We start from the raw sequence: 11506 nt of genomic DNA on the forward strand, positions 1-11506 counted from the left end.
ATGACACGGTTTACATTTTTGAATGAACTATTCCTTAATTTTAATGCCACCACTGATCTCTATCAATATTAACCAATTAATATCCAATAAACTGTTCCAAGAAAATCCAATAATTCAAGAGAACTTATTTTGTTATGAGCTGATGTTTAAGTCACAAACTTGTTGTTGCAGACCATTTTTAAAACGGAAAATGTCAGTGCACATTTCACAGATTGCGTTGCCAAGAATACAGGCATAATTTATCCATTAGGATGGCGGCGTTGAAATGGGTTACTTGTTTTCTCTGAAGAGCTTGCTGACTTTCTCCACTGGTGAAATGCCTGGAGGGCAAACATATAGAGGCCCCCTCACAAACTGGCCTGTCCCTCCCCACCGAATTTGAGAGCCTCTAGACAAACACCACCTTTTTCCAGTTTATTTATGTTGTGTGATGTTTTTTTGAGTGAGCGCATTCTCATTAATATGTGTCGAGGTCAGAAGGTCTCTTAAAATGTTTTAGGTTATTTTAGGTTGTAAAATTAACTGTGCAATTTCCCGAAAACAACATGAGATACTCAACCACTTACCTTGAGAAATATTAAAAAAGCATGTTTAAGATATTTAGAATTACTGGTAGTGTGAAGTTTAACGTGGAAATTGATTGGCTCTTTTGGAATGTTGAATTTCATTTCATCTTCTTCACACCCGCTTACTGACATGGTGTCTGCAGTAGCGCTTGGCACCGGCACCCACTCCAGGTCTGGTGGAGAGAGGGCGTCCAGGCCAGTTGTGCAGGCAGGGATGGTTTATGCCTTTGGTGAGACAGCGTGTTTGGATTCTAGTGTTGGGGTAGCACGCAGTGGTGTTGGGTGACCTGCTCGGCCAGTTGAGAACTAAGTAGTGTCCGGGCATTGCCAGAGCTTCCAGTGGATCTGATTGAGCAGATGGACAGAAAGCAATCTTGAGAGAGCAGACTGATCAGTGACAGGCAAAGAGAGAAAGATAAACTAGAGGGAAAAAAAATGGGGTTCATAGGGTTGAGGTGTGTTTGTGTGTGTTGTTGGAATGCGTTCTGGGAAATGGCAGTATGTGTGTTCTTGCTGCATGTGACAGGAACTGAGCTGAATCAAACCTCTCCAAAGCACAGAACATCTCAGGCTAAGTACTTCCCCTGCTTGAGGTCTCCATGGCAATGTAACATTTGTGAGACAAATAAACACACGTGCATATACACACGTGAGTTCTCAGTATCATGCTTGCATAAAATACTAAATTCGTCATTTTAATTGGGTTTGAGATCTTTTTAGCATACAATTTTAAAGAAATAGTTCACCCAAAAATGATTTATTCTTCAATTACTCTCTCTCAAGTTGTTTCAAGCCTGTATGACTTTATTATTATTTAACTGTGTGACTTTTGAGTTCCACAAAGGATGTTTAAACACTGTAAAGTTATCATAAAAGCGTTCCAAAAGTAGTCTAAAAAGGGACAGTTCACACCAAGGACAATAACCTGTAATTACAACGGCTGTATTTGATAATAGCTAGTTCTAAAGAATAGGAGGGTCCACACTGTTATATTGATAACAACACAAAGGAAAAGTATAACTGGAATCCCTTTCAGAACTTTTACAGCAAGTTTATTCTACCTTAACCCTCTGAGGTCTAAGTGTATTTTTGGGGCCTGGAGAAGTTTTGTCATGCTCTGACAGTTGTGCTTTTTTCAGTTGCTTATAAACATCTAAATGGCTAAAGTCTAATATCACATTAATCAGCACAAACTGGGCTATATTAATATGTGAGCAGCATGTATGTACATGATTGTGTTTTTGAGAAAACAAAAAATGTGTGGTTAGTAAAAAAAATATTAAAACACTTGAATAAGGCCATAAAACACATACAGAACATTGGTTCCTGGGACTTTTGAGAACTGCAGCTTGTAGCCTAGAATCTGTTTTTCTAAATTATGTGAAAATCATCTTGTTTACTCACTCACAGAAAACAATATATTGATTTAAATTTTCTAAGACACTTTTTGCTTGTAAAAGTCATACGCGAGTAGACGTCAGCTATCATGAATATCACTGTGATTTACACCTGAGAAGACAAAGACCCGAGCCTGTCCTCCAACAAAAAACGACCATATAGGTCGTTTGTGCAAGCACCTTATTACGACCTGTATTTACGTTTTAAAGTTAAGCACCCTCTAGCGGGTGTAAAAATAATGACAGTATCGCGTTGCGTCTGTCGTCATGAATTGACGTCATTACCAATCAAAACGCACGTTTATTTAAATGCAATGTGTGGGCGTTTTACACCGAACTCACAGTATTTCCTACATATTTTACTACTGTAGGTGGCTTATTCGTTCGATAAGCCCACCCCTAACCCCACCCCTAAACCTAACCTGCACAGAAATCATGCTAAATTATGATTTATTGAGCATACATTTTCGTGCACGTCCATTCCTGGGATCGAACCCACGATAGCATGATTACATATCAAAGTATAACGCAATAATCTACTAACTGAGTTATTAAACTCAAACCAGAGGGCAAATAAAAGAGTACAAAACATTAATATGAAAACAAATTTTTGCCTATAGGGGCGCAATTGTAGTATACGCTCTGATGGGTCGTATTTGCGTATTGGTAGGAGGACAGGTTGAAGACCCGCATAATGAGCCTTTAAGAAAGAATGTGAGGACAAAATAAATGTATATAATTTTATGTTTGTAGTTTATTTTGAATATATAAATGGCTGCTCTTTCCACATTCTCAAAGCGAATTTCTAGTATCCATGAAATGCTGCATTAGCTTTCTCTAGTGTGTTATTATCCTCAAACTCAATCAAACTTAAGTGATACAATGCGGTCATCACAAGTGTTATCCATGCAAATATATGTTTACCGTGCTATAGACAGGAAAATCTGTAAAAGTAAAAGCTTAATGTGTAAATCTTCTATTAACATATTAATACCATTGCAGAGATGCTCTGAGTTCAACTGGAGTGTTCTCATTCAAAATGTATGCAAAGGCTACCTTGAAGGGAAAGCTCATCTAGTAAAAATCACTAGTCATATTAGTTTCTCACATATGATTCAGTCTGGATAAAAGTGTGTGATGTTTGTGAGCTAGACAGATTGTGACAGACTGGTTTTGTGCCACTGAATGTTATTTTGAGGTGTAATAGAGAAGGGTGTTGAAAAGTCCTCTGTCCTCGTCAACAGGCCATAACTTTGCCGTAAAGATCCGAGCTAACCGCAGCAGCAGTTTACAAGTGCATTACATGCCTTATGTTTGATTATTTAGGTTTTTGCTTGAGTTTAGTCTCACTTCAGTCTCGTTCCCAAATGCAAATCTTAGATAAATGTGAGTTATAACACCATGCTTACCAGCTCTGGGTTTGGGGAACAGAGGAATGTCGGTATTCCAGTCACATCCGACTCATTGGATGCTGTTCTGTGTTTGTGGCTGAGCCTGTTTCTCTCATTTGAGTTCGAAACATATAACGGAAACACAATCCTTTATGATTTCTCCATTTTATTCTGGTTTAACTGTTTGTTTGGGTATGTCATCCCTCACCGAGACTAGGTTTATTATAATATCCTGCTGCTAATTGGGGAACAAAGCTTGAGGTTTCTGTAAGGGGTGAAGGGGTGTACAATTGCCCCAAAAGTTTATAGTTTTTTTTTTTCACATCTGCTGAATGTTTTATTTTTGTATAACTTTAAAGGACACATACATTCCACAATTTGGAAAGTACTTTACTTCCTTTGTGGCACACATGGATTTTAGATCAGGGAAAAATTTAAATTGGGGAACCAAGCTTATCTCAAATAAGCACTTTACCATGGAAAGATATGTTTTTTTTTTCTTTAGAAAATGCTATTTCATTAGGTTGGCAGACATGCATTATTTTTCTCATTAGACAAGACTTGAGTTACTCTACTAGCTTTTTGTTGTACTTTCACCAATTTCTGGTCCAATGGTGTTATTTGATTTTCTAAGAGTATTTACTCTTTGAAGAGAATCATTGTTTATTCTTTATATGGTTTAGATTCACTCTTAAAAGATCTATATATTTATTAGCATCTATGGTTCTATGAAGAGCCTTTAATGAATACGGAACACAAAATGAACAATCAATCAATCAACCAACCAATAAATCAATCAACCAATCAACCAATCAAACAGTCAAACAATCAACAAATCAACCAATCAATCAATCAATCAATCAATCAAACAGTGAAACAATGAAACAATCAATCAAACAGTCAATCAATCCTACTGGAACCTTTATTTTTAAGAGTGAAGTTTCATATTTTATGCCTTTAAATGCAAGCCTTAATAATGTCTTATTTGTAATTAAGAGTTTTTATGTGCGTTTGAAAGCAGCATAATTCTATGTTATATATATATATACCATGTATAATGTGTCCTTGATTGAATCCTTATTTCAGGTATGGTAGAAATAAATAGAGCACTTAAATAGGATAATCATCTCTTTTGCCTAGTAACCCAACATTAGTACCATTAACAATGCTAGCGCATGGCTATTCTGTTGTGTTTTTAGCTGTGTAATGTTTATTTCAACAGTTCTGCTTTTGTAATCAGCCGACAAGCTGCATTTATTTGATGGCCACCTTTGACACACCAGCCATGGTGTGTGTTGAGAGCCGCTGGCCAAACGCCAGCCCTGTAGCACACATGGTAAAGACGTTAAGCTGCTCTCTGTTTATTTCAGCAATGCCACTGAAATCTCCTTGTCAGGCTTCTGTTTTAATAACTCTTGGCATGGCATGCCTTTTTATCCTTAGTAACCCAATATCGGCAGACGCCGGCTCTCTGAGCTCTCATCGCACTTCATTTTTTCACTCTTGGCCACAGCGTGATTGGGAGCGGTAATACCCTCATTCAACGTGGAGGGTCCTATGGGAGTCCAGCAGTCTGCAGTTTTTCGCTTAACCGATGTGACAAATCTCAATAACGGATTTGTCTGCCTTGAGTCTTGGGAGAGAACTGACACCATGTTGGGGAAACCTCCCCATTTAAGTCTTTCTTTAAATGTATTTTTAAGAATGTGTGGTAAATAGCAAAGCTATACAGATTGATTGGTATTTATGGAAGGAAATTTTGCTGTCCGTTTGCAATTATGATGTCAACATTAATAAATGTGTTGTTTCATCATTCTGAGAAATTGTTTTTTTTTCCTTTCAAGCGTGCATACTTTACTGCAAGGTCATATCTTTTTTCAAAACAGACACACTAATCTTGCCCTTTTAACACTGTGTTCATATAGTTGTCGCATTCAGAGCTCCCAGAGGTCAAAGGTGGGCTCACAAGCGTATGCATCGCAATTACAATTGTCAAGCCAAAAGCATAAAACATCCCTTATGCTTCCTCTAAAGTGTCAGATTTTCTGTTCTGCAGGAGTGAAGGTGTTGGTTTAACCTTTCCCTGATGGCCATTTGTCTTTAGAAAGTAACGTGTTTGTGGCTTTTGAGGTTTTGAGGTACAACGAAACAGTGTGTATATATTATATTATATATATATATATATATATATATATATATATATATATATATATATATATATATATATATATATCTTTCATAAAATTAGTTATAGTTTACTATTGGGTGAATAATTTGTCACGTAATTAATATTCATGACCCAAGCTGTCGTGTCGGGTGGGGTAGTGATATTTATTATTTACCAATCTTGATTTTTTAATATATATTTTTATGCCTTTATTTACATGGGACACTAGTTGGACTCAAAGAAAATTCGGAGAGAAAGGGGGCTGGATCAGGAATGGTCTGCAAGCCGGGACTTGAACGCAATAGTGCTATAAATCGGTGCGCTACCTACGAGGCCATTTGTGCTGACAATAATCTCGATTTTTATTCTTAAAATCCCAAGATTAATATTTCAATCTGTAAGTATTGTCTGTACAATATTTTTTTTTGATACCAGTTTGTTGAGTCAGTGTCAGTCATTTCACATTTTGAGTTATTTTTAGCTGTGCTGTATAAACCTAGACGAGATTTTCTCCACTGTTACTACCCACACAGCCTGCCTTCCGACACTCATCCTTCTTATTGGGCAGTGATCCAAATTCACACCGGATATATTCACACCATAAAGGCTGTTTGATGCTTTCTCACGGTTACAGTGAGCATCTGACACTCTGCAAACAGCTCTGAGGTTAACGGGTACATTTAGTATTCCCCTGGTTAGTTCACTGTGGGTCAAATCCGGTCATCATTTTGAAGAATTGCTTAATAAAGTGGCATCTGTGAAAGTTTAAAGTGTGAAATATTTTTTTTTTCACATTTGTTCACATTTTCTTCTAGACTGACTTTAAAATACAAATGTCCAGACACGCACACATATTCTTTTCATTTCATAGGACTTTTGCTACTGAAGCATAATGACTTTAGCATCTGTGAGGGCTGGCAGGTGTTAATGCAATTCTTTCTTTATAATCTTGCATTTTATTTGTCATAGATAAGATGACCTCAGGGCCAGTAACAGGATTTTTCCGATGGGTGTGGATAAAAACGTGGAATTCAGTCGTTCTCAATGGCCCTATTGAGATTCTTGACGCTTCAAATCCCTCCTGTTTCTGATAATGAAGTCAAACGCTTGTCCTCTTGGCCTTGCCTCTCTGATTCATTGAGCAGGACCCAACAAAGGTTCAGAGGAAATAAAAGCCAACCATGTCAGACTAAGTGAAATGTCAGTGGATCTCAATTCAGAGCAGAAAATTGACCAATTAAAGAGGAAATAATGCAAACTCTATTTAAACCAAATGTCCCTTGTGCTTCCTGACCAGACTTTTACTGTATCATGGCTCAAAAAACTTGATTGGATGAACTATTTAACACTTCACCTTATATTTTGCATGCTTGTCTTAAGCATGGAATGCTGGTGTGCTGGTGTCCCCAATTAAAGGCTTAACCTTTCTTGATTATTCAGGTGATACCAACATTGCTATGCTGACCAGCTCAAACCAGTATAAACCAGCCTAGAAATTCATGCTGGCCAACATTAGTCTTTTCAGCAGACCAGTCAATGGTAAGGGCTCCATTGGGCGTTTCTCAGATCATGAATTAATTTCTTTAAGGCCAAATTTCAATCGATGACTATCTAAATCACCCATTTAGATGGAAAAAAGCCAAAGACAATACACTGAAAGATTTCTTTGGCGCTCCAATTCTCCACTTCGCCACCCGATACAACTGGAGTAGGAAGCCTATCATCTATCCAGAATGAAAGAGACGCATTTTTTGATGTATATTTTTTCCTCCTGGGTGCAATTTGGGGGAATAATGGTAAAGTCAGGGTAATAGTGTTTTTTTCTGGCATCATCACAGAAGCGTCTTTGTTGTGATCTCCTACAAGTGGCTCACTGTAATTATTTAATCCCGGGCGTAATGATGCACTTTTCCAGCTCGAGATTGTTGGGGAAAATATTTCTCCACCTAGCCACATCTTGGCATACGAATGAATAAGAGCTGTGCACCAGTTCAGACTCTCTGGGAATGCTGCAATTGGCTAGAAGTACAGTATACAGGGTGAAGGATACGTTTGGCTTACAACCATGTGCCCTTAAGAAAACTCGCAAAGTTATTTTCCCAGCCTTTTAATGATGTATGTCTCCTTTCTTATTTTTATAAGCAAAATACTCTGTTGCTTTTGAGCCTATTGTATGCGTGTCACATGTTTTTTATTGACCGATAGGTGCAAGTTTAGTGAAGCATTTGCCAAACTCTTTCAGCAGAGAACTGGCCTGTGTGCTACTGAATTGCCGTTCCTCATGCTATTAGGTTAGCGCAGCAGTGGCCAGGAGTGAGTTTGAAAAATGACTTGTGCTGTGATCCTTTTTCAAACTGTGACTGCAGTTTAACGAGGCAACAAAGTGGTGAGGGATCGTGGTGAATGGGTCTACTGTCATCCGTGGGCTGATGGGAGCAGACGCACCGCCGTCCGGCTCCTGTAACCGGGCCTGGGCTCTCTTTGGAGTGGGAGACGTCAGTCATCTGGATTGCACTGGGTTCAGCATGGGTTGGGGTGTGTGATGGACTGTACGTTTCTCTAGGCTTGAAACTTTTGTGGCCCTATCAGAACTTGATAGGGCCTTTGTTTAAGGTTTATTGGTTCCCTTAGGATACTGGAGGTCCATGAAGCACCACATCCCTTTTTCAAAGAAGTCAACTAATCTTCTCGGCCTTCCAGAGCTGCCACATAACCGTATTTTTATTTGGAAACCAAGATAATTTACATTTGACAAGGTTTTATATAACAGTTGTGAAAAGTCATTAAATGTGTGCAGTGATTTTTCCAGCTCAAAAGGTGTGGGGAAGCCTTTCTTTAACTTAATAGAACAAAAGCAGCACTAGTTTACTGTTGCTGAAATTGTAGAACATAAGTATTGTTTTAAGTATTGTTAATCCAATAGTGCATTTGAATGCAAAAAAAAAAAAAAATTCAAATATAGTTAAATGCCATTTAAGGCATTATATATAGATTAGTTTTAATAGAAGCAGTACTGTGTTCTTGCACTAAAATTGTCCATGTCTGAAAAGCAATCCATGCTTTGTTAGCCCAGAACTTGCTGTTTTATTCATAATCCTGTCTCGTCCTCTGCTTGGACTTTTGCTGTGCAGCTCTTGTAGTTTGGATGTCTGGAAGCTGAAACATTCATTCTTTGGCACTATGGCATGTGTTTGTGGCAATCAGAGGACAGAGCATTTGGAGAAATTGGCAGATGATAAGGGGAGCGGAGCTGCCAGTGGCTGGGTATTTTAGATTGTATGGTATTCTTGAGGTTATTCCTGCTCTATTAAACAGAGCTTAGATCCAAAGAAACTGTCCCTGCTGGCTTGAGTAAGTGGGCCTAGAAATGGTTAAAATTATAAAATGTGTTTTATTTTCACTTAATTAACACGTAAGGCTTTAATTTCTATATGCAAAATTGTATCCATGAATGTATGTATGTACATATTTATGTATGTATGCACGCATGTTTTGGGTTCAGTGTGATCCAGACATATTTTTGAGAGATTCACAATTAATTTATGGTAACAAGCTAAATGAATATCTCCCAGTAACATTGAGATCATTTTCCAGGTCTGTAGTCTATTTAAAAAAAAAAAAAAAACATACTATTACCATTGAATGCTATCATTGCACCATTGTGCTGCCGCAATTTCTATACAGTACTAGAATTTTTTGGGGAGGAAAATGATATCAAGAATTATAAATGTGTTTGGATCATCATAGTTCAATATTTAGTGTTCAGTACTATGAAAAGAGGCGGGATGGGTGGCTCGGGTGCCTTCATGTCAGCATGCAACAGAAGATCTCCATTTACTATCACTTTCCAGTGCTCTTGCCTAAGGCCGGTAACAGGTGGTTGTGATATGCAGCTTGATATTGATACTTTAACTGACATAACATTTAATGGAAGCATTAAATGTTCCTTGTGTTTATAGTTCAGTGTTGTTTGTTGAGTGTACCACCACATGCGCTTTCACACAAACATACCCCTCTAGATATGCATAGTTTTACACCTACAGTGCTCTAGGCTTCATCACATGGAGTATTTTTGACGCCCCGGCTCAGTTCGCCTTTGGATGAAGGTTGTCTGCAGAGCAGGAAGTGGACACAAGTCCAGAATGCGTCAGGAATCAGAACACATGCTTCCACGTGTCTGTGTGCTCGGTTTCAGCTTTCACTTCAGGGCTTTAACGTTCTCCACACCCAGTCCACCAAAGCGTCCACTCATCCTACTGCTGGCTGCGCTGTTGCAGTTTTTGACACGTTATCTGATTCTAGCTGCCGCCATATATTTTTAGCCCCATTTTTGCCTTTAATTATTGCATCCACAGGGAGCTTGGTCCAAAGAACTGTCATGAAATTATTATATAACTGTGTCGCGTAGCAATAAAGCTTTGTAATACAATTCTCGAATAGCTCTGCTAGTATAAATCATAGCAGGGAAAGCTTTACTGTGGTGTGGAGCTATTGCTTGGGTCATTCAATACATGAATGTAACGGTGGGACTAACTGTAGGTTGTTTTTCAATCAGGACCTCCCGGTTTGAGGGGAAAGAAAGGCCGGGATGGGGCTTCAGGTAGGTCTACAGTACGATATGCCTGTGCCTGCAATGCAACAAACTGCTGTTGTGTGTAAGCTGCTACGTATGTGTGCAACTAAAGCTTTTAATAGCAAGAGAAGCATGCAAACACAATCCTCTACTGAGATTTCAAAACATTCAGAGATGCTTGGACTTTACAGAATATATTTAGGGATAAACTAGTGCAGTATTAAGGAGTCCTAGTGCAGAATTAGTGGTATTAATACAAAATTTTGTGCTCAACATTGAAAGGTGTTTGGGGTCACATCCATCAAGATGGAATTTCTATAAGAGTTTATAGAATTTTGACTTGAAACATGAAGTCTATTACACTTTGCAGCTGTTTCTAGCAAAGAACTGCCCACATAGACAGGAAGTAACTGTCTGACTGATATGTTTGTTTAGCTTTTATTTGTCATTTAGGGTAGGTTTACATAAAATGGATTGATAATCCATAATCACAACACTAACTAGTTCCATGAATTAAAAAAGCAGAGCAGAACTCCACAAACCTTTGTAAAATGTCAGAATTTTTTTACATTTAGAAGTGCTATAGCTTGTCACTGTCTGGGACCGAAACATTAAAGCAACAACTTTGTACCCCTAAATGGTACATATTGTACACTTGAGGTACTACTTTGAACGTTTTAGGCCTAAATAAGGTACTTTTGTGGTAATGTCCCAGTTACGAACTGCTGCACCCTAAATTAAAATAAGGGACTTTCTTGAAAATGTATAGAAGATACTGTAAAAAAATAGCTGAATAAATTCCTGATTTTCTCTTTACTCCTTGAAGATGCATAAAGTCATTGAGATTTGATTTGATGATTTCAGCCATTTTTGTTTCAACCAATATGTATCGCATGGTCAGTAAATGGACTGTAGGTGATTGGAGGCTGCTACTATATGACATATAGATCCTCTATATTTTGTGCGTTTGAAGTGGTTTCATGTAAAGAGTCATGGATCATATGGGTAAAATGAGAACGTTTATGATGACAAAGATTGATCTGGAATGTACAGGGAGCTATTCTTGCATGACCGCACATATTTTGCGTGTGTTGTCCACTCGTTGTTTTAGGCCTAAAATAGGGCTTGCTGTCTCAATAGCAGCTTTGATAAATGCTGGTTCTGATTTCTAAGAAAATACAGGGTTCTCAAAAAAATAAAAATAATGGTGGACCCATAGGAAAGCTTTGTCACCGGTGTGACTGCACCATTACTTAAGGCTGCCATATTGAATGCACCAGTTTGACTTCAGAGCTCAGTAGAAATGTTGCTCTCTTACTTGTTGAAGAATTCGAGCTCATGTTTGGTCGGAACATTTCTCCTGCAGTAAACAATGGTTTTATTGTAAGTCAAAGATTCATACTGTTCCTCTC

At 38.1% G+C, this 11506-nt stretch overlaps 1 protein-coding gene across 1 annotated transcript in view; it reads left to right on the forward strand.

Moving 5' to 3' along the window:
- Positions 1 to 10928, forward strand: part of LOC128026614 (collagen alpha-1(XXV) chain-like) — a 42196-nt gene extending 31268 nt beyond the window's left edge. The window contains exons 3-4 of the mRNA XM_052613854.1: positions 10077 to 10121; positions 10921 to 10928. Coding sequence (XP_052469814.1) covers positions 10077 to 10121; positions 10921 to 10928 — 53 coding nt within the window. The remainder of the gene's footprint in view (positions 1 to 10076; positions 10122 to 10920) is intronic.
- The last annotated feature ends 578 nt before the right edge of the window (positions 10929 to 11506 follow it).

This window comes from Carassius gibelio, chromosome A13, assembly GCF_023724105.1.
Source record: "Carassius gibelio isolate Cgi1373 ecotype wild population from Czech Republic chromosome A13, carGib1.2-hapl.c, whole genome shotgun sequence".
NCBI lineage: Eukaryota > Metazoa > Chordata > Actinopteri > Cypriniformes > Cyprinidae > Carassius > Carassius gibelio.